Raw genomic sequence first — 22562 nt, forward strand, 5'->3', positions numbered from 1 at the left:
GGGGGTGGGGGTGTGTTTCTGGGGATATACCTCAGTAGTTCAGTGGTCAAGCACCCTGGGTTCAGTCCTCAGTACAATAAGTAAATAAAAGGGGTCAACCTCCTTGTTACCATGTGGGGCACAGACAGAGTCATCGGACCACAGGTTTACCCGGCTCGGGGCAGAAGTCCTGGACTCTGAATCAACAGAGTGGAGGGTCTTACAGCTTTAGGTAGGGAGCCCAGCCGGGTTCCTTGTATTCTCATGTAAGCACCTTGAAAAAAGATCTTAAATAAGAAACAGCCAAGGGAGGCAAGTGAACCCTCAAGCCACTGTTCCTGCAATGTGGCCCCTGGTGGGGGACCAGGCAGAGCCTACCAACATTACTCAGTCCATGGGAAGCTGCGGGAACCCCACGCAGCCCTGGGGTTACAGATTCCGCAGAAGCTTCCCCAACACTACAGATTTGTTTCAAAAACAGGAGCCCTGGGCTGGGCTGGGGCTCAATGGTGGAGCGCTCGCCTCACACGCGTGAGGCCCTGGGTTCCATCCTCAGCACCACATGAAAATAAATAAACAAAGCAAAGGTATTGTGTCCATCCACACAAAAAAATATTTTTAAAAAAGGAGACTGATAAGATATTTATAGATCTGAGGCAAAAAAAAAAAAAAAAACACTGATCAAAAGCAAAAAATGAAGACTTAAGAAACAAAAGCAGGCCTATCCCTGGGGACCCCAGAACAAACGAAAAGGGGTCAGGAAGACAGCCAGGCCCAAGAAGCATCTCTGGGAGCGACTTCCATGCTCCAGCCCTGGGGGCCCAGCTGCGTCACACCCCCAACTCCCAGCACCCCATCCAGCCTGTGCTCCAGCGCCCTCGGGAGTCGGGGTGCGCTGGGGGAGGGGGAGCGCTCCCCAGCACATGGTCGTGCTCAGAAGCTCACAGCGAGTGTGGCGTTGACGTTATGGGTAGTGATCACTGTTTCACCTAGTGACCTGGGGAAGTCACACCGTATTATCAGAAGGACCCCAGTGTACCCCGGATTTTCAGCTTCTTGGGCAGCATGGAATGTGACCACCTTTCACAACAATGACTCGACAGAAAACACACCCAGAGTCCCAGACAGTCAACCGCGAGGCGTCTGGAGCATGGCACATTTGGGTATTAGGGACGGCCTGTGCTTCCACGCTTGGTTACCCCTTGACCCTGTGCCAGCCAAAGTCCATCTCAACACTGTCCTGTGAACTGACCCAGAGAGGACTTAAAGGGACACTCTTAGTAATAAACGTTGAGCCTCACAGGCCAGGTATCCCATGACTCAAAAAATGGGGCTTATTTTCACCCAAAGGCTCTGAATATAAAACAGATTATGCAAGGATGTTTCAGAACAAAACAAAACAAAGATGAGCATGGCTTCTGCAGTCAGCTCTCGGGCCTTCTCTGCAACCGGGATCTGCACAGCAGGCCATGGACAGCCTCCGGCCCTCCCCTGGTATTGGGAGGTAGAAAGCCACCAAGACAGAGCAGACACCAGACAAAGCAGCTCATTGCTAGTGAGCAGTCAGCAGAGCGTCACGAGACACACGGGAGAACCCACCAAGTAGGGTCCCCACATACACGTCCACCACCACATGTCCTAGGATCCCACATGATCACAGCTGCTAGGTCCCTGCGGCAGCCATGGGGAGAGGGTAGTGAGCAGGGAAGCACAGAAGGGGAGGCGGGACCGGGAGTCCAACTGTGGGTGGGGGCTCAGTCGCATGGGCTTAGGGGTCTGCAAGCCCCGGGGAAGCCAGCCTCCAGGGATGCAGCGCCCTCTGCTCCCCACACAAATGCAGCCTCAGTCCCGAGCTCCTGCCACTAAACCTGTCTTTAGAGCTTCAGTTCTACCTTGTTCCCAATGGTTCTAGCTCAGGCCTTCAGTCTTGATAAAAGGCACGTCTATGTTTAAAAACACTTAAGTCACGCTAACAGAGGTGTGCAGAATGACACCGGTGAGCCCAGCGGTCTGGAGGGGCACCCTGTTGAACTCAGCTCCTCTGAGCACTTCAGGAAGTCACACGGCAGAGCAAAGGATGCTGGACCAGGAAGAAAAGGACTCCCTCTGGGCCCAGGTCTGCTCTGGGACCACAGCGGCTCTCAGTTCACTTGCAAAACAATCCGCTCCAAGTCGTTTACACAAGGGTTCTGCTATTAAAAACAGGGCAGAAGAATACTCTGCAAATTGTGAAATTAAGTGCTTTTATTCTAAATTTAATCACCATCACACAAAAACTCAATGAAAAGACAAACCTAGAACAAATGTATCAGCTGTAACGAGGCGGCCACACCCACCCTAAGCAACCCTGACCCTCTTCACCGAGCAGACGTGCCCGCCCCAGCGATGGCGCCCAGCTGGCCTGGGCAGGAGCAGGGTTTAAGTCTCTTCCTGCGCCCTGCCTCCTCTTCTCCATCCACACAACGCTGCTCATGTCATAAGGCCCAGAAGATGGCGGTGACGGGACAACTGCGAACCACAACCTTCCGGCTGAAGCAAGGACGACAAGAAAGAAAAGTTTAAACAAAGACAAGGACTGAGTTGCAAATGCAAAGGCTTCACCTGCCCAGAATTTTTTTTCTGGGAATTTTCTGGCAAGATCAAAATCTCAGGAAATTCCAAACAAATGAAATTCTAAAGGCAAATTACTAAAGAAAAATGATCTAACTTTAGACATGAGGCCGCCCCTCCCACTCTGGCCCAGTTCTCTGCCTCCTCGAGGACCCCCGACCAACCACAAGCCAGGTGCTAACGACAGCTTGGCTTCCTGCAAGGTGACTAACTCCCTCTGCTTCCTGTCAGCACTGGCCAGAACCAGCTTCCAAACTTAGGAAGCCTGAGCCAGGGGACCTTCTCACACCACCCACGACCCACCGACCGAGAGGAAAGTGCCCCTCAAGAGTGGTGGGGACAGAACCAGTTGATGGAGACAAAGGCAGGTCACAGAGACTTAGTTCATCAAGTCCCATCTGAGCTAGGACAGCCCAGGACGTGTGAGCCACTGTGAGGGGCACGCCAGGAACTACGCATGGTCCCCGCCCAGCGAAGGCTTATGGCCTCACTGGGGTACGCCACCCAGAAATGAGGATAAAAGGGACCGAGAAGACAAAGTGTCTGCTAAAGGATGGTGGGCCAGTGACATGGTTTCATAACACCAGAACCCTCCCTTCTCATCCCGGTGCCGGTTCCTGAACCTTCTAAACAGCACAGCTCTTCTGTTCATTCAGGGACAACTCACTGGGCCTTCCCATACGCCGGGCCCCATTTGGGGGATTAAGGGACACAATGGCTGAAATAAAACTGCCCCCGCAGTAAGTAACCAGCACCAGAACAGTGGGTGTAACAGCATCACCACAGGATGTCATGAAAGGGACAGTCCAGGGGACTGTGGTGGGACCTCGAAGAGGCTCCTCACTTGGGCCTGGAAACAAAAACAGGAGAGAAAGCATCCTGAAGAGAGGCCTGCGAGGAGACTGGAGGGAAGAAGAGGCATGTGCCAGGCGGAGGGAGAACGTTCCAGAAGAGGAAGCAGCACTCGCCAGGCTCCAGAGCGCCAGCGTCGCCCGGGCAGGAATCAGAGCCTCTGAAGGCTGCAGAGGTGGCAGCAGGGCCCACACTCTTGAGTTCAAGGCCACTGCGATCCCTGGGTGAACAAAGGAGGCAAGAGCCAGGGGAGGAAGAAGAGCTGGGGCGCAGCCCGAGGAGCTCCCCCAGGGACCCAGCCAACAGAAGATGCCAGCAAGTGAGCTCGAGGAGGAACAGAGAGAACTGAATCCCAGGGAGAGCACTCAAGGAGCAAAGAGAGGTCACCGTGTTGAATGGCACTGAGGACGCCGCGTGCCCACTGCCTTAGCGGAAAGGAAGCCGAGGGGCACCTGGTCAGAAGCCATCCCAGCGGCTTGGTGAGGGGAGCCCAGCCTCCCTGGTCAAGGAGTGACAGAGGTGAACAAAGGCACAGGCACTGACTTATCTTTAAAATAAAAGAGAAGCCAACTACACTACAGCGCAGAGGCAGGAGGGCAGCCCAAATAAAATGGAAATAGAGAGGGAGGGCTGAAGGGGACATCCTAGGAAGGTCATCAGGCCACGTGGGCAGGATACCTTGAACAGGCAGGGTGAGAGGGTGTCTATGCTCAGACCCTTCTTTAGTTTTCCTTTTTGCCAGTACTGGGGATGGAACCCAGGGGCACTCTACCACTGAGCCACATCCCCAGTCCTTTTTAATTTTTATTTTGAAACAGGGTCTCACTAAGTTACTGAGGCTGGCCTCAAACTTGCAATCCTCCTGCCTCAGCCTCCAAAATTTCAGGGATTACAAACCAGGTCCCCATGCCTGGCTTGGAGCCTTAGGTAGAAACCAAGCCTCCTTTTTCCTTATGAGATAACTGAAGCAAGGAGGATGGCAGGTCACTTCAGGCCTGAGGGTCAGAACCGATGGAGACAGACCTGAGATCAAAGGCTGGGCTACTCGCGGTCCCCCTCTGCCAGCCTGACTTCCTGCAGCAGCACTGTGAGTCCTGGAGAAGGCGGGCACTGGCTGTCCAAGGCGCCACGCTGTAAGAAGATGGCAAGGCCTGAGAGAGGCCATGCTCAGAGTGACTGACTGAGGTCTCGCTGCAAAGGAGAAAACTGAAGGGGAAGGAGAGAAAGGGGCGAACAGCTGGGTCTCGGATGAAGGAGAAAGCCCGGGGAGGGGCCCGGGGCGGGGCTCAGGAGCACAACAGGCTGGGCCTGGACAGCAGGTCTAGGGACCAAATGTCAAAGGCAGGGAGGGCGAGAGCAAGGAGAGAGGGCTGTGAAGTGCCCCAGGACGAGTGAGGTGCTCACTGATGGGACCCTGACATGGGGGATGGGGGGGGAGCCTGAAAAACAAAAGCAGGCTGTGGCCCGAAAACAGGGGAGTGGGGCACAGGGCGCGCGTTGCTGGGGGCATGGTCACATGGTCCCTCAACGGCAATCTATGGACTAGGAAGCCTTGCAGGGATGGACACACACACACACACACACACACACACACAGCCAGCCCTGGAGAACAACCACCTCAAGTGTTTTCACTCTTTTCAGCAAATTAGAAAACAAAACATAAACAACAAACAGGGGGTCGTGTCCGGAGCTGGCACAGCTGAGTTCATCCTTCCCCAACCCCTTCTTGAAAACAGCGGCCTCCCCCACAACAGTTTGGCCACATAATGGCTGGGTTTTAGTGATTCTGTCAAGAGGCCTGGGAGCTAGTGCTCTTCGCCTTCACCCATATGCTTCTTCCAAGTGTGTTCTACCATATCTAGTCAGTGACTCCTAACTGACTCCAAAATGAAACCAGGCCAGGTGTGGTGGCACACATCTAGAATCCCAGCAACACGGGAGGCTGAGGAAGGAGGATCACAAGTTCAAGGCCAGCCTTAGCAAATTAGCAAGGCCCGTCTCAAAATAAAACATAAAATAGGCTGGGGATGTGGCTCAATGGTTAAGCACCCTTGGGTCAAATCCCTAATACTGATAAATTAATTAATTTTAAAAAATCAGAAGGGGGGAATAAAACCACTAAATCATCAACTTCACTATTAAAGAAAAAAGTCCAAATAGCTTTTCTTCCCCCTTGTCTTACATTTGTAAGGAAAACCCTTCCTTTTCAGATCTTCAAGGGATTAGTAATTGGCAACTATGTATTAAAAACTACCTCTGTACACAATCTTCATAGCTAGAATTCAAAGGAAGAAAAGAGGGGCTCTCTTTCACAGTTCGAACAGTTTGCAGGGACTGGTCCCAGCTGCTTATCTATACAGCAAGGGAAGAGATTAATGTGGAAATGCAAAACAGGGAACCATCAGAAAATCATTACTCAAGATAATTTCTGTTTTTAAGTTTAAGCAACCATAAATATCTCAGAATTTGTAATCCTATCTAAAGTGAATGCCTAAAAATTAAGGGCTATCACTCAGCCTTTAAAAAAAAAAAAAAAAAAAGATAATTATCAGCCAACTTAGGTTGTTTTACAAGGTAGTTGACTTGAAAGACTCATTCATACAAAGCCATTTGCATAATGAGAACTGTTAATACCCAGACCACAAAACGGGACAGGCCAGCCAACCTCACAAAATATGCTCTTAAAACTCGCAGCAAATGCAGGAGGCCCTGACTCTCTGCGTCAGCTAGAGGCCAGGGGCTACCTGAGCATTTTCAATGTATTCTTGTGCCAGGCTAACATTTGAAGATTCTTTTTCAAAATTTCTATTTTACATATCAAAGTATAATTCCACTTTTTCTGCAGACTAAAGTTTCTCTGTGCACATACTTGGCTAAAAGTTTTACTTCATTTCCACCAGCACCTGTGGTTTGGGGCTCTGCGCTGTAAGCTGACAGTGAGACACACACACTTCTCCCTTCTCCGTAGAGAGAAGCCACCCAGACACCACCTGCAGGGAGAGGTCACTGAGGATGGTCCTCCACTACCCGGTGGCATAAGGCACAAGGTCCAGGTCCTAAGGTAGTGCACTTGGGGGAAGTTTGCACCACAGAGGAAGAAGCTGAAATGTGATCCCAGGCGGTCAAGTCCACTTACCAGGAACGGAGGAGGAGGACAAGGGTAAGGTGCAGAGAGCACAGGCTCACTCCTCCTTCCCTGCCCCTCGGGTCCACCGAGCGCCTCTACAGCCCGCCTCCGCCTCCTGGCCTGCTCCCAGTGACACTCAGATCCCCCGTGGAGGATCCGAAGGGCACCAGGCCTGGCTGCACCTGGCTCTGAGCTGGGGTCTCCCTACGGGCCCTCTGCTGCCAGGGCAGGGCTCCACTGCTCCCCGCTGCCCACCACGGAGCCGCTCCGCCTGGCTGCAGGGTGTGTGCTCAGAGCCGAGTGAGCGGCCCCACCAGGAGAGAGGAGGGAATGGAGGCTGGAGAGAAAGCGTCGTGGAGCCATCGGGGTCCAGCTGATTTTAATTCTACATACCTGAAAAAGCAGGAAGTGCCTAAGCCATCTGCCACAAGACCCAGGAGTGCTGACGGCCACCCCGTTTCCATCCTTCTGGGATGCAGCTTTGAAGGGCAAGGAACAAAACTTAGGCCAAAGGCCTTGACTATTTGGCAAAGAATCACCCTGACCTACTGCTCATTCTCATCTGTCACACACAACATACTCTGTGGACGACAGAGGTTCAGAAGGATCAGGGATGGAGCACACAACACAGTGACACTGCTGTCCCAGCAGGGACCCGGAAGCCCTCAACCCTGCGCATTCCTGTCACCTGACGCTGTCTTCTTTTAATTGTGGCACCATTCACTGAATCCCCAGGCAGAGTTGCAGGGAGAGAAACCATCTAGTCACGGCCCAGTCACAGGACAAACGACACCGCTCTTAACCCTAAAACAAAGTAATCATGAAATAAAACACGACTGCTTAGATTTCTCAACGGGTACCCTTGGGCAAATTATTCTTTTTATCAATTCCTACAGGGCCACTGCATTTAACTTGTAAGTTAGTCATCAAAAATAGTTCGTGGAAATAGCTGAACATGGGACAAAAATACAGTCACACTCAGTTGCCCGGTGTGGAAAAATATGGCAGTGGCTTCCAACTTCCTCAAAACAGCAGGAGGGGGCTGAGGCAGAGACAAGGGGAGTGCAGGGGGAGATAGCACCCAGCTCCTGCTGTCAGGAGCCCGGGCTCAGCCACCAGCCCCTCTGTGGATTCATCTAATGACACACCACCACAGCAAGGCTAAGCCCCGTGGCGGTTCTACTACTGAGAATAAGCCAGCTTGGAGGAAGGGTTGCAACCCAAGTGCCTCCAGGGACCAGGTAGCACACAGACACAAGGACACAGAGGCCTGCCGAGGGACCACGGCAGGTCTACAGAGCTCAGACATGTCCATCCGAAGGAGCCCAGGCCTCGGTCCAGCCAATGCCTGCTGCGTGGGCTCAGATGGTGCAGTTCTCACTTTTTTAAAGAGGCCAGAAATCCAGATTTGTAGGTGATTTTCCCTGATTTCTTATTACCAATGGCCAAAAAAATTTAAATTCCTCTGTTTTCTAAAACACTGTGTGGACCAAGCAAAATGAGACTGTGGGTGGCCAACTCGTGACATCTAGGTGAGAGGTTAGAAACCTGGGCAAAGGTCAAAAACTACAATCTCTTCCTGTTCTCAGTAAATCAGGGAGGCTCACCCGCAGCCACCCTGGGACACCCTGGGACACCCTGGGACGCTGAGGCAACAGGCGCCCTGCCAGAGTTCCTGGAGGCTGGATTCAGGAGCCTGGAGCAGGCTCTGAGACTTGGCCCTCCTCGAACACTTCCTGCCTCTCTAGACCACGGACAGTGCCTCATCAATGACCTGCTCTTAAATGTGCACGAGGCCTGGGACACAAGACAGAACTCTATAACCGCAGCTCTGTGGCTCCATCCTGGACCAGGGCAGAACGCCAGCAGGCCCTCGAGCAGAAGATTTTGGTCCAAATACCAAGCCCAACAATCTCCTTAGAATAAGAAGGGCTTCAGGGGAACTGCATTCGTCCATGTGGCTCTCAGCACTCTATAACAATCTGGTCTATGCCCTCATTTCTAAGGACATAATGGATTCTTAAAGCTTTAAGTCAACGTGAAATTTTAAAGCTTTGCCCACTTTTAAATGAGGGATCATGGAAGTGCCACACAAATCCACCAAATCCAGCATGAGTGGGACATGAAGCCCCATTTTTTCCAGAAAGGTCACCCTCCTCATGGGCTGTGCACTTGACCATGGAGTCATGACATGCCCATGCCCTCAGGCTGTCTGGTCTGTCCACCACATTTACAGATGTGGGTGCATCTAACTCAAGGTCACACAACACCAGAGGCAGATGCAGAGCCTGACCCAGGCTCTGAGTCCTCTTTTTACAAGACTGCACATGTCCCCAGGGTGCACGTGTGCAGGGTGGATGGGTAAGGGCAACCCAGGGGCTGTGACCTACAACTGTTCTGGGTCAGACTAACCAGTATAAGCACAGATGGGGTCCTGCCTTTGAAAACAAAAGGCTCTATCAACCTCTATCAAGGGGACAGGGTGGGGATGGCTCCTATTCACCACCAGCAAAGCCTTACTTGAGCAGGGATGGTCAGAACCTTTTAGAGCCATCTGCCATCCACCTTGCCTTCTGAACCACTGGCTTGAAGCACTCATTCCAAATCTCTGTGAAAGAAGTTTGTCTACTTGCTGGAAAAGCAAGAGGCGTCACTAAGCAAAGGAATCAATGACTTTAAAATAACACTGCTGTACCTCAAACTGTCTAACTTGCAAAGCACTGAGAAAACATTTTTTGAAATGTAGCCAACTAGAATATAGATCGTGTCCTACATTCAAAATTTGTCTTTCTAGAAAGCATGTTTTGATGGCAAAGGATATAAAGCGAGCTGTGAACAAGAGACTAAAATTAGCTCAAACCACAAATAACCTGCCCTGCTTATCACTTCCTCAGGATCAACCTACAAAATTCAACACTAAAGGCGTTTATAAAACTAAAGGTGGGACGCCACCGAACCCTGGAGCTGCAGTTGTCTCCTCCTTCCCTCTAAAGCAGACGTGGCACTCAACATTACCAAAGGGTGATATTTTACTAATTTAAAGGCAAGTGCAGGGGAAACCATCAGAGCCCAGTTCTGCCCTGTAAATAAAACGGCATGTTCCAGGCAATCCTAAGTGGCTGGGCGGTCAGCCACCTCCCCAGACTCAAGACAGGAGCTGTCGGCTGGCTGCGCCCAGCTCCAGCTGTGCTCACACCACAGCTGAGGAAATACCAGCCTCCTGCTGCAGACCCCAGCTCGCCTCTCCCAAAGCCATTTGTTTCCTACTTTCAAAAGTGACATCTTCCAACAAAGTCTGTTGGGAAACACAAAATTTGTTTGTCACCATCAAGCAGGGGAACAAGTTGCAAAAGGAGGCTTAGTTGACAAATATGCACATGGAAAAAAAGGTACGAGGTTTGTTAAACTTCACCTTCCTTCACAGCGACTCCCTCTGCTGGGGTAAGCTTCATGCTAAGTTTTTGGGGGACAATTCAAGATCACAGAAAGGATGAAAGCCAGTGGTTAAGCGTGAGCAGGGAGCCTGCCAGCTGCCAGCGCCCACCCCGCAGCGCCCCTCTGCGCACCCCAAAGCATTCCCGTTAGCAGGAGGGAAGAGGGGAGCGCAGCGGACCTGGAGGTCAGTATTTGTGGTGGGAACAGACAACATAAAATACTGCTCCTGGCACTCACATCTCTGGATGTATTCAAGAGAAAGTGCCAGAAGGATGCGAGGAAGGTTTGGAAATGCTGAAAACCCATGTGACCAAATGCCACCTCTGAAAGGACCCAGCACCATTCTGCTCCACTCCCCCTAGAAGGGCGGTAGCAGGAGGCGGCGTCCAAGTGGCGGAGAGCAGTGACGGTAATGCTAAGGCAACTTGAGGGAGAGCCAAGGCCAAACAAGGATGACAGGACAGCATACCCCCTCCCTGCCAGAGACCACCGGTACCTGGGCCTCCCCATCCGCCAGGGCAGGCATCCTGCTGGTGTCCTTCCAGAAGCAAACAAGGCCCGAGCTGACCGTTGGAATAGTGAAGTGACAGGATCAAAGGGTAGACACAGCAGGGACAGGTGTCATCAAGGGAACTGAAAGCCCATCCACCACAGTGCGCTGGAGGCAGTGTGCGCGTCTGCTCCACTGAGCGGAGCTCTACAGAAGTGATCTCTCCCTTTGACATTTTGAAGTAACCCCTGTTCTTAAGAGAACTCCAACAACGTGGAGTGATTCCGCAATGTCCCCTTCCCCGTAAGCAAGTCCACAAGTGTTTGATCCTGAGTGCCCCGTCCCCATCCCGATAAAAGAGGACAGGCTCCTGGTGGGAACCTGGTGTGGCAATTTTTAAATGACACTCTCCCAGAGGAAGAAATGGGCCAAGAAGGTCCATTAAGAAAAAGTGTCAAGGGAAAAATGTTTCATAACAAGAGGAGGAAAGGAGTGTTCCTTCTCTAATCACTAGCTAATAAATTTTAAAAATAGAGCTTTGGAAACCTAGTTTTGTTATGCTCATCTTGTCTGTGCAAGCGGTGCCACTCACCCACAAAAGCCACAGACCCGGCCCAGGCTTTTCCTTCTTGTCTTAAAAGAAAAACAGGTCTCAGAAGTAAAAGAGAAAGCCCGAGGAACACAAGACCACGTGCACCCAAAAGTTGACTCCAGCAAGTCACCCTCAATAAGGACTCAGAGTGTCCCAGCACAGACTGATGAAGAGCAGGCGAGAACATGCTATTTTCTAGAGAAAATTTAGCCCTTGTCACTCTGCTGACAAACCTTCTGTTGACTCTGAGCCCCCACCGCAGACGGGCTGCTGAAGCACTTCTCCCCTAAACCAGGGGCTTTTGTGTAAAACTGCCTTGGCAAAATCGGAAGCATTCAGAACTGAAAATGTCATTTAAAAAAAGAAGAACTGAAAGCCCTTCATCACAGTTACTATTATTTTGTCAGCAGTGTACTGCTGCCAAAGCCTCCAGATCAATATTTTGGGGGACTAGATTTTTCTTGAGCTGCTGTGGGGGAGCTTCTTCCCTGTGAAGTGGTCTTGTTTCCAGTTTTCAGACATTCAAAATGACAAACTGCCAACAAGACACTCATGATCAGGTCAAGCTGCCCTGAAAAAGAGGAAGGGGGCAGCGCTGAGCTAGGAGGACCCCCTCCACCATGGTGAGGCACTGTGTCCAAGTGCTGGGGATTTGGGTACTTTCTTCTCAGACACACAGATGTGTAAACTATCCTTTTATTCAAATGAAGCTCAGACCAGCTGTAGGTTTCTTTCTAAAATTACAACACAAAGGGCAACTGCTCTTTGTGTATCTGGCTGGGGTTGAATCTTTCGTAAATTCTCAAGAATCAGTTCCTCTATCTTTTACAGGAAAACCACCCAATTGCTAGTTATAGGAAAACTGCAGCGAAACTGCATGTCGGACTACTCATTTTCCCACATCACCAGATTGAATGAACCCTACTTTTAAAAATGTTTAATGCCCCAATTCTTTTGAGTTGTTGACTACACTGACAAACCTGAAAGCTTTTTAGCCTAAGTGTGCCTACCCCCACCTTACGAAACTGAGGAACCAGTGCAGCTTTCACAAAGACTACTTCAGGAACATTAAATTCTCTTTGTGAGTACGTTAATGACTTTTATTACTTGACTCGAACTTAATGATCAGTTAGTTCAGGATTTAATTTTACACAAGAGACAGAACCCAAAGAGAGGAAGGAACCCACTCAGCACTGGTAGTGTTACAGCTAGGACTACCACCACAGCCAGACGCCGAAGACACCAGAAAGAGCCGCAGATTACCGTCTCCTCTTGGCACTAAGGGTGATCTGATCAAAGGCCAAAAAATGCTTGCCTTTACTGGTTATAGTCTGGAAAAAAAAAAAAAATGTCTCTGTAAGGGTTGCTACTTTGTGGAGAACCATATTTTATAACCCATAATCAACAAATATTTTATGCCTGGGCACAGTGACACACGCCTATAATCCCCGCTGATCTGGAGGCTGAGGGAGGAGAACTGCAAGTTAGAGGCCAGGATGGGCAATTAAGCAAGACCCTGTCTCAAAATTTAAAAATTTTCAAAGGGCCAGGGATTGGAGCTGAGTAGGTAAGAGCTTGCCTAGCCTGGACGAGGTCCTGGGCTGATCCCAGTATGGAGAGATAACGATTATAAAATGAACCAAGTTCCCAGAAGCCCCTCTGGAAGGCTTGAGAACAAGCTACGAGTGATGAGATCAGAGTAAATGAACACTCCTCCGAGAAAGTCATTATCACCTCCCACTGCCTGTGAGGTTGTCTCACACCAAGAACGTTTAAATGTGTTGTTAACTGCAAAGCTAGGGGAAACCAAACTGAGAGCGTCCATCCCTTCTGGGTAGGCATTCCAGCTGTCCTTCCAAAGCCACAGAGCCAGCAGCACGTAGGCCACGACTCAAATCTGGTAGTTTTCTCCCCAAGTGGCCGCTACTATGGTTTCTCTCACTCTCCCCCACATGCAAAGGGACTTGGGAACCGTGTCTTCTACATCCCTACACACGGCCAGGCTAGCAAAGCTGGCAACCAACTCAATCCCAACATTTGATGGGCACTTCTTCATGCCAGGTGCAGAGGACTCTAAGATCAGTGAGACTGACCAGGTGACCTCAAAGAGCCTGGCCTCCAGAAAAGACAGACCCAGGATGTAAAGAATCAGCCACAACGAGAAGACAACCTCAGAGCAGACCAGCCTGGACTGTGTGGAACGCGCAGAGGGCAGAACACGATTCCTGTGCGAGGACACGAGCTGAGGTGCCTGTGGGACAGCATCCTCGACCAGCGCTGGGGGTGGGGCACAGAGGAGTGAAAGATGAGGCTGGGTCTGGAGAAGGATGCACCTGCCCGTGGGACTGAACAGAAGCCCTTGCAAGGGGGAGATGTAGTCAGGGGAGGACTGCGATCCGGCTGCCCTGCTCAGGAGTGTGGACCTCAGCAGGCATTAGGAAAGCATTCACAGTTGCACAGAGGAGTGGCCTGCTCAGGCTCAGCTCTGTGTTTAAAAGGAGACTCTAGTGATAATGAGAAGAACATGCACGGTGAGAAGGGGGAGGCAGAGAGTGTTGAGGGACCAGATTAATGGGTCACCAATTTCGCTCATTTCTGCAGTGTGACGCTACAAACAACTGCGGTCTCATGCAAAATTTGAGAGCCTATACCCCTGGGGTGGATGTGGTGACCAACCAATGAAAGGTGGAGAGGGAATCACAGGCTAGTGTTAAAGTCCCCAACACTCCTAGACACTCAAAATGTGCACAGGGGTGCCAAGTTTCACCATCTGAGAACAATGACCCAAGCAGAATCCCAAGTTCCCTGAGCATGGCAGCATCAAGGAACGTGCCCAGCCTATCTGCCAGTATTAGCTGTTACTGGGAACAAATTAACATAAACACTGCAGGGAAGAAGGCCAAATTGAGCAAAATACACAAGAGCTCAGGGAGGCACAAGAAAAAGTATCAGTGATTAAAAGCACAGCACAGAACAAAAACTGCCAAAGGATTCTGCAACCAAAAAAATCAGGAAGGGGAGGGGAGGGGAAGGGGAGATAGGAAGGGCAGCAGAATAAAATAGACATTATTATTGCTGTATGTATACACGTGACTGTATGATCAATGTGATTCTGCAACCTGTACACTCAGAAAAATGAGAAATTATACCCCATTTGATTCAAATGTATGATATGTCAAGATCATTGTACTGTCATGTGTAACTAATATAAATAAATAAATAAATATCAGGAAACAAGGGAAAAGAAAGGAAAAAAAAAAAGAGAGAAAAGAAAGACAGCTATTTCCGTGGTCCATCATCTAGGAATCTCCCTGGGAAATTTCTTATTCATTTCTATCATGAAATTCAGCATACATTCAATTAATTACATTATTCAATGCCAGGCATGTCCTTGAGGTTTGGGGAGCTAATCATACTAAAACGGATCCTGACAGCAGGTAGCTAACTGGCGGCCAAAACCCATTTGCTTTTATCCATTTTACCATTACCTCCAGCTGGCTTTTTAGAACCATCTGACACGGCTTGGTGACCTCCAGAAGTCCCAAGTACACCTACAAATAAGCTGGTAATGCCAAATGACGATAACAAAAAGTTCTTCCCTCCCACTTTTCCTACTTGAGCTGCCAGTACCAGTGCAGACGATTACAAAGGCCTTTACACCCTTTCCAAAGTAGCATTCAGACACCTAAATTTAGTTCACTCAAACCAGGGCTAAACAAGAACGCTTCCATCTAATGGGTCACTCAAATGACTAGAACTTCCCAACCTCTCCATGTCATTTCCGTTTGTCTTTTTTCTTTAAGGAAAGGGAATCATAGTGTATAGATCTTTCTCCTATGCGCAATACAGTTCCTTTTTTCCTCTGAAGAAAAAAAAATGGTGTTTAGTAGACATTATTGGGAAGTCTGATATTCATCCTCTTGGACTATAACAAAAGCTGTAAGCCAGGATGGACTCTGAGGGCATTACTGTTACACCAGGTTTGAACCTAGGCGGGCACTGGACTGTATTTCATAATGAACACAGCTATAAAACCAAATGTCAACCAGAAGTAGGCCTATTTACAAAGCCTGACTCTAACACGAATAAATCTTTCCTTCAAGTCACAAGCTACTGTGGCAATCTCCTTCATCCCAAACAATCAGCTCATTCATACTGAAAATAGTGAAGTGTGATAGAGAGAATCAAAGAAAGACAGCAGAACACCTGACCCGCGCCTCTCAACCACAGAGGATCTTTCCCTCATCAGGGCCGCTCGCCACCAGCCCCTTGTCCTCATCCGTGCTGTCTGTTGGACACAGGACCAACTCAAACATGAGTGTGACTTCCACTTTTCAACCCAGATTCCTTCAAATCATTTAAATACTAAAAAACAATTCTAAAAGTCAGTAACATAGGCCAGCATTGCGGACTTTCTCTACAGCTAAGTGCTTACTGGTACCTATGCCGTCTATTAGCACTGAAGATCAAGAACGGTCCTGCTGCTGTATCAAAGTGAGGAGCCTGTTTTCCACACTGCCACCTCACCCACAGTCAAAGTGCACTTCACCCTCTGTTCAAGTTTGTGCATCTTTTTGTTTTAATTAGAAGACAGAATAACAAGAAATTACCATGCTGCCTTATTTACAAAGTTTTAAGCAAAAATTATATATTATTTTTCTGATAATAGACTAGACAAGCTCAAAGTATGACTTTGTATAAGGCTCTCCTCATTATAACATGCGATGAAATACTAGGTTTTTAAACTTCCATTTTCTACCAATCATAAACACATTTCTTCGAATTCTTAAAATTTAATGGTTTTGTGAAACTGGAGTTGTGGCTCAGTGGTGGAGCACTTGCCTAGCATGTGTGAGGTACTGGGTTCGATTCCCAGCACCACATAAAAAATAAATAAATAAAGGTATTGTGTTCATCTACAACTAAAAAATATTAAAAAAACAATTTCATGGTTTTGGTACATTGACATGACCTTGGAGAATCAGCCACTTTAAATTAACTCAATGTTACTTGAATTCTACATTTTTAGAAATGACACAGTAATAAAAATAAAGAGTCACTTTTAAATTTAAAAAGAAAGCTTCTAATTTCATTTTTGTTGTTTTGCACTGGAAATTGAACCCAGGGGTGCTCTACCACAGAGCTACACCCCCAGCCCTTTCTATTTTTTATTTCAAGACAAGGTCTCAATAAATTGCTGAGACTAGCCTTGAACTTGAGATCCTCCTATCTCAGCACCCCTTGAGTCACTGGGATTAGAGTCTCTGGGATTACAGGCTTGCACATGTGCCACCACCCGGGCACCAAACTCTGATTTCAATGTTAGAAAAGAAAAACATTTCCACAGCAGAGGTGAGACAATCCCACAGTGACAATTTTTTAAGATCAAAGGAACCACCTCCAAGAATGTGGCAATCCAGTAAGAAGCTGGAGAAATATTAACATCTTGACTAATTAATGGGATTAAATGTGGTAAAATTTAAGAACAAAGAGGGAAATTAACTGAAGACCCCATTCAATGCCACTAGGGTTCTTTGTTTTAACAATGCACTTGGGGTCAGGTCATGCCGCTCTGACCCAAAACTATACGAAATCAAATTCAATCATAACCTATTTATAATATGGATTTGTTGCCAATTCAATCAGTTTCACTACAAAAAAGATTTCCTCTTACTGTGACGGAGTAGGTCAGTATCAGTTCCAACACTTCTCACCAATTTTCAGGGAAACACACTCTGGACTCTACTGAATTAAATCCAATACAGACAAAGTGTCCACATATTCTCAAAGTCACTGCTGGAATTCATTCAACTAATTCAGAGACTAGATATGGAATACAAATTTTATATATTGATCAATCATACTTAGGCAGATTATAGTGGTTATATGTGTTAGTTCACCAGAAGCTAATATCCATTACAGTCCAAGTAAAAAGAAACCTGTCAAATAAATTTAAAAACCAAGGCTACCCAGCAAAAAGGTTTTTGTTAGCCAAGCATACCAAAGAACTGCCTAAAGCTTTCCTCTTTTTTTAAGTGAAGCTCAAAATAGACTTTAATACTAGTTGATGGATCTCACAAGTTGCCTTTTGAGCCTAGAAGCTGAAAACAGAACACCCTGCCTTCTCCCTTTACACAAGCAACAATCTATTTTGTACATGGCTTATTTAAGATACTGAGCAAGTGTGGTTTTGGTTAATCCTCACAACCCCCGCAGTGACATTTAATCGGGAGTACATATTTTCTTTAGAGGATTTAGCTGCTTGTGAAAGAAGAACCTCTTCATGTTTTCAATCTGTGGTGGTACAGGTATGTGGGAAACCGTCCTAACTTCATTCATGAACCCCTCCTAACCCACAAGCAGATAAGGTCTCAGGAGACAAGAGCATCCCATCCCTGACCAGAGGAAAGATGCCACTTTAAGAGGGTTGAAACGTTTACCTTCCCTGCTCCCTGCCTGGCTCCCGTGGGGTGGGCACTGCAGGTGGCTGGTTCCTTGCCCCGATGCTCCCAGTTGCTGCTCCTCCACCTGAGCCACAGACCTTCCCTGACTCCCTCCTTCAAGGCAGGGGACCCTCCCGGGCGGTCACCCTCCACCGCGACGGGAAGCTGCTCTCTTCGCAACACTTGTCACCACCAGAAATCATTTGCTCTGTGTTCCACTGCCCTGCTGGACTCCAAGCTGCACTAGAGAGGGTCTCGCCTGTCCTGTCCAACCTGGAGCCTGCAGGGCACAGACTGGCCAGTGCACACCCCACAAATGAATGAACAGGAAGGGGGCAGGGGACCGTCCTCGCGGGGACTGGACGCTCACCGAGACCCAGGGAAAGGAAATGTGAAGGAGGGAGGGGAGCAAGCCTCTCCCCCAGGAGACAAAGGAAGGGCGTCCGAGGTGGTCCAGCGCAGAAGAGGAAGTTGCGGGGGCGTCCAGCCACCCGGGGGACAAAGGGTGGGCAGGCGGGGGGCGGGGCCGGGGCGGGATCGCGTCAGGGGCACCGGCGGCGGCCCCAGGTCACCGGCCGAGGGTCCGCGGGGTGGGAGGCCAGGAGGGGCTGGGGGCGCGGGCGAGTCGCAGGCCCACGCGGCGGACAAAGAGAGGGGGTGGCCCGGCCGCCGTCCGGTCGAATCCCCGAGCCGAAGGGCCGCGCGGACGCGTGACCGGGGCACCCGGGGTCCGAGGGGAAGGTCCGCGCGGCCTAAGCCCGGGCCTGCCGCGCTCCGGGCGCTCCCGCACCTGGTAAATGGTCGCCCAGCTCCCGGCCTTGTCGATCTGCTCGAACTCCTTCTCCATCTCCATGACAGCCAGGGCGGCCGCTGCGCCTCCCGCTCGGCCCGCCGCGCCGTCCGCCGCTCTAGGCCGCCCCGCGCTCTGAGCCCCGAGGCCCGCTACCAGCCCCACTCCCGCCGCTACCGCCGCCCTAGCCGCCGCTGCTACTTCATGTCAACCCGGCAGCCGGAAGTACGCACGGCCGGCCGCGGGCTCCGCCCCCGGGGCCGCGGGACCAACCGGCGCTCGGGAATGTCGGCGAGGACTTCCGCGGGGCGGGGCCGGGGGCGGGGCCGGGAAAGCGGCCGCAGCCCCGCGAGAAGTCCGGCCGCGCGCGCTCCCGCCTCCCCGCCGGGCTTGGCACGGGCGTGGCGCGCGCCGGTTGCCTAGGCGACCCCGGGCCCCGCCCTCGGCTCGTGGACTCGCGAGGCGCGGGCGGATCTTGAGTTCAAGGCGCGACCCGGCGGGTTGAGTCACGTAGTGAGTGACCTTGAGATAGTCGCGCGTCCCTCCTGCAGCGCCGGCGCCCTGGCCTCAGTGCTGCCAGTGGGGTGGGAGGGCGGGCAGCGTGCTCCGTTGTCTCGGCTGTAGCCCGATGTCCACCCCTTTTTCGTGGAACGTAACACACTTCCTGATGATTCGCGCCGCTGGAGACCCCACTCGGTTCCCTTTGGCGCTGCCGGAGCGGATGGATGGGGTCCTGCATGGTTTTCAGTATTTCCCGAAGAATCAGACTGAACTCAGTGGACCTGGGGAGTGTGTCGCGCGCAGTGCCGGCTCCGGTGCCCACGCCACAGGGTGCAGGCAGCCTGACCCGGGGAGGCCCGGGCACCGGCGTTCCTCGTCCGCAGCCCCGTGTGAGCAGGGCTGGTGAGGCTGCCCTCCTGCGGGCTCTAGTTTAAAGCATCCTCCCTGAGCTTCCGGTTACCTGGCGATGGTGCACTCCGTGGGACCAGAGCACCGACCCTATTAACTCCGTCGTCTGTTCCCTGTTCCCTGCACAAGCCTGCCCAGGGCAGCTACTTGGTATTAGCGGTTGAATTCTAGCTCGCTCCTTGGGTGCTTGTGGCAGGCACTGTACCTGGCACCACCATGTCCAATAGAGGCATATTAGTCCCATCTTAGAGTTGAGGAAACTGAGTCCCAGAGCCGCAGAACCACTTGTCCAGAGTAGCACTGCAACTTGGTTTCTAAGCTGGTCTTCCCAGGAAGCTAGCTTTGGAGCCAGGCTCCTGGTGTCCAAATTCCTTGGGCAAACTACTGGAAATCTCTGTACCTCTGTTCTCCACTTTGTAAAATGGAGGCAATAAAAGTGCCCACCTTATAGAGGTGCTGTGCAGAATGAATGAGTGCGTGCACTCTTAGAATAGTGAGCGGCTCAATAAAAGTCTGATCATTATATACCTTCAGATAATAGCAAATGAGCCCTGCATGAATTCTCGCCAATTAAATGCAACTGATAGGCTGTATGTGTGTGTGTGTGTGTGTGTGTGTGTGTGTGTATATATATATATATATATATATATATATATATATATATATATATATATTTAGTTCAGACATAAGAAAAGTCTGTGGTCACCCATTTAACTGGGGAGATGAGGAAGGGGTGCTAAGGGAGGGTGGGCAGGGATCAGCCTCATGACAGTCAATATCTTTTACTAACTGAGTGTTCCATAGGGCAGGGATGTGACAAAAGTTGCTTGAACTGGTGGAAGTTTAGGAGCCACACACAGAGACTGCCTCATTCAATTCTTAGCCCATTTAAGCAATTCTCCAGTCCATGTGCTTTTTTTCTGCCCTTATTTAAGTATTTAAAGATGAACTTGGCTGGAGATATATCTCAGCTGGCAGAGTGCTTGCCTCGCATGCACAAGGCCCTGGGTTCAATCACCAGCAACACACACACATACACACACACACAAATTCAATTAAAAGATCAACCTGGGGCTGGGGATGTGGCTCAAGTGGTAGAGCGCTCGCCTGGCATGCACAGGGCGCTGGGTTCAATCCTCGGCACCACATAAAAATAAAGATGTTGTATCCACTGAAAACTAAAAATAAATAAATAAATATTAAAATATTCTCTGTCTCTCTCTCTTTCTTAAAAAAAAAAAAAGAACCTGTCTGGATCCCTAGTGCCGAGAGCTCCCTGGGGAAAGGAGAGCGGAGCTGTCTGGTCCCCATCCTTGTGTGCAGGTTAGGGAGTCAACGAGTCAAACGCCCATCCTGAGCCAAGCGGCCCTCAGACCTGCAGGGGTGCCACCCAGTGACCGCCTGGCCTTTGAAAGGGCCAAAGGTCCAGGCTCCTGTGGGGAGAGTGGGTGAAGGCAGGTCTAACGGGGCCCGAGGCTGGGCTCTCCAGTGGCTGTGAACTTTCCTAGGGCTGCTGTAACAAGTTACCATAAATTTGGTGGCTTAAAATTAGAAAAATGTTGTTCCCCCACAGCTCTTGAGGCCCCCAAGTCTGAAATCAAGGTGTTGACAGGACCATGCTCCCTCCCAAGTCTCCAGGGAGATCCCTTCCTGACCCCTCCAGCTCTGGTACCCCAGTCATTCTGTGGCTTATGGTGATGTAACTGCCACCTCTGCCTGGTCTTCATGTGGCTTTCTTCTCTGCTTCTCCGCCTGTCAAATCTCCCTCTGTCTTATTCTTTTTTCTTTGAGGTGTTAGGGATGGAATCCAGGGCCTCATGTGCTAGGCAAGGTCTCTGGCACGAGCCACATCTCCAGTCCTTTTTAAATTTTGAGATAGGGCCGAAATTGCTGAGGCTGGCCTCAAACTTGAAATCCTCAGGCCTCAGCCTCCTCAGTAGCTGGGATTACAGGCTTGTGCCACTGCGTCCGGCTGGCCTCATTCCTATAAGCACACCTGTCGTGGGTTTTAGGCCCACCCCAATCCAGAGTGAGTTGGCAGTTCCAGGTGATTCCAGACAAGCTCATCTCAGATCTTTAAATTAATCATATGTGCAAAGATCCTTTTCACAAATATGGAATATGGTCACATTCACGGGAACTGGGTGTGAGGACTTGGAAATGACTTTTTGGGGGCCCCGTGCCCCACCCACTGAAGTGGCAGAAGGGGAAACCTTATTACAACTATTAATCCTGAATGAAATCCCTGATTCCAGGTGCCAGCTCATTTGCCCTCGTTTCTATTTTTCACATGGCAGCAGCCAGACAGAGCTCTACATATTGGATCATGAAGCCCCCACCCCTCGCCCCGCCTCATGCATAATCCCCCAATGAAGGCTCATCCTACTTAAGATAAAATGTCCTTCCTAGCTCAGGCTTGCAGCCACCGGACCTGGCACTTGCCTGCCTCTCCTGCCCCCCTCCCCTGCGTGCTTTGCTCTGTCTCACGTCCTTCTTCAGTACACACGGCCAGTTCCACCCCAGGACCTTTGCACCAGCTGGTCCTTCTGCAAGGGTCACTCTCGCAGATCTTCTCACCCTGCAGGTCTCAGGTCAAGTGTCACTCCCTGGATAGGTGTGGTTGTCCCCCCCAGGCATCCCCTTCTCCCCACCTGGCTCATGGGCATCTTCTTTCCTAGCTGCCTGTTCCCCCAGCTCCGCCTCACTTCTGTCCTGTCCAAGAAGCTGACATTTGGTTGGGAGGAGGGACGCAGGGGCCCGAGTCTTCTGTGACTTGGAGGCTGGGCTTTCCGTCTAAAGCTCCCCTGGTTCCCAGGGGACCTGACCCGAACTGCCTAAGCCCCAGGGCCCCCAGCCATGTGATGACGGTGACTGGAATCCAAGTGACGATGGTTAGATCACCGTGTCTTCGTGCGGGTGGAACCTCTTCCCGGCAGGCGTGCCTGGGGACGGTCCTTCGTGGTTTCTCGGCCTTTCCTCCAGATTTAGCTCAGGACTACAGAGCAGTGGCCAGTCAGCCTTCCTGCAGGTCCCGCAGCTGTCATGGAGAAGGACGGCCAGTCACCGAGCCTCCAGCAGGTGGCTGACCCCTGACAGCACCTCAGCGAGCATCATCGGGTAGAGCGGGTCCTGACCTCCCGGGAGACCAGCAGGGCTCCGAGCCCAGCACCCGGGGGACCAGGCGGGACTCTCGAGAAAGGTCACTTGTGCTGAGAGGCCCTGCCGACCGTCCCCTGGCAGCGGTCCTTCCTAGCAGTGCGCCTGATGACGTTCTCTGCCTGGCGTCCCCCTGTGTCACCATGGCGTGGGTGTCCTCTGTCTCTGCTGCTGCCCAG

General features: G+C 50.7%; 1 protein-coding gene across 1 annotated transcript in view; it reads right to left on the reverse strand.

Moving 5' to 3' along the window:
* Nucleotides 1–18527, reverse strand: part of Ptpn1 (protein tyrosine phosphatase non-receptor type 1) — a 59391-nt gene extending 40864 nt beyond the window's left edge. The window contains exon 1 of the mRNA XM_027946341.2: nucleotides 18319–18527. Within this exon, the coding sequence (XP_027802142.1) occupies nucleotides 18319–18381 (63 nt within the window). The 5' untranslated portion in view covers nucleotides 18382–18527. The remainder of the gene's footprint in view (nucleotides 1–18318) is intronic.
* Between the last annotated feature and the right edge of the window lie 4035 nt (nucleotides 18528–22562).

Source organism: Marmota flaviventris, chromosome 2, assembly GCF_047511675.1.
Source record: "Marmota flaviventris isolate mMarFla1 chromosome 2, mMarFla1.hap1, whole genome shotgun sequence".
NCBI classification, from domain to species: Eukaryota; Metazoa; Chordata; class Mammalia; order Rodentia; family Sciuridae; genus Marmota; species Marmota flaviventris.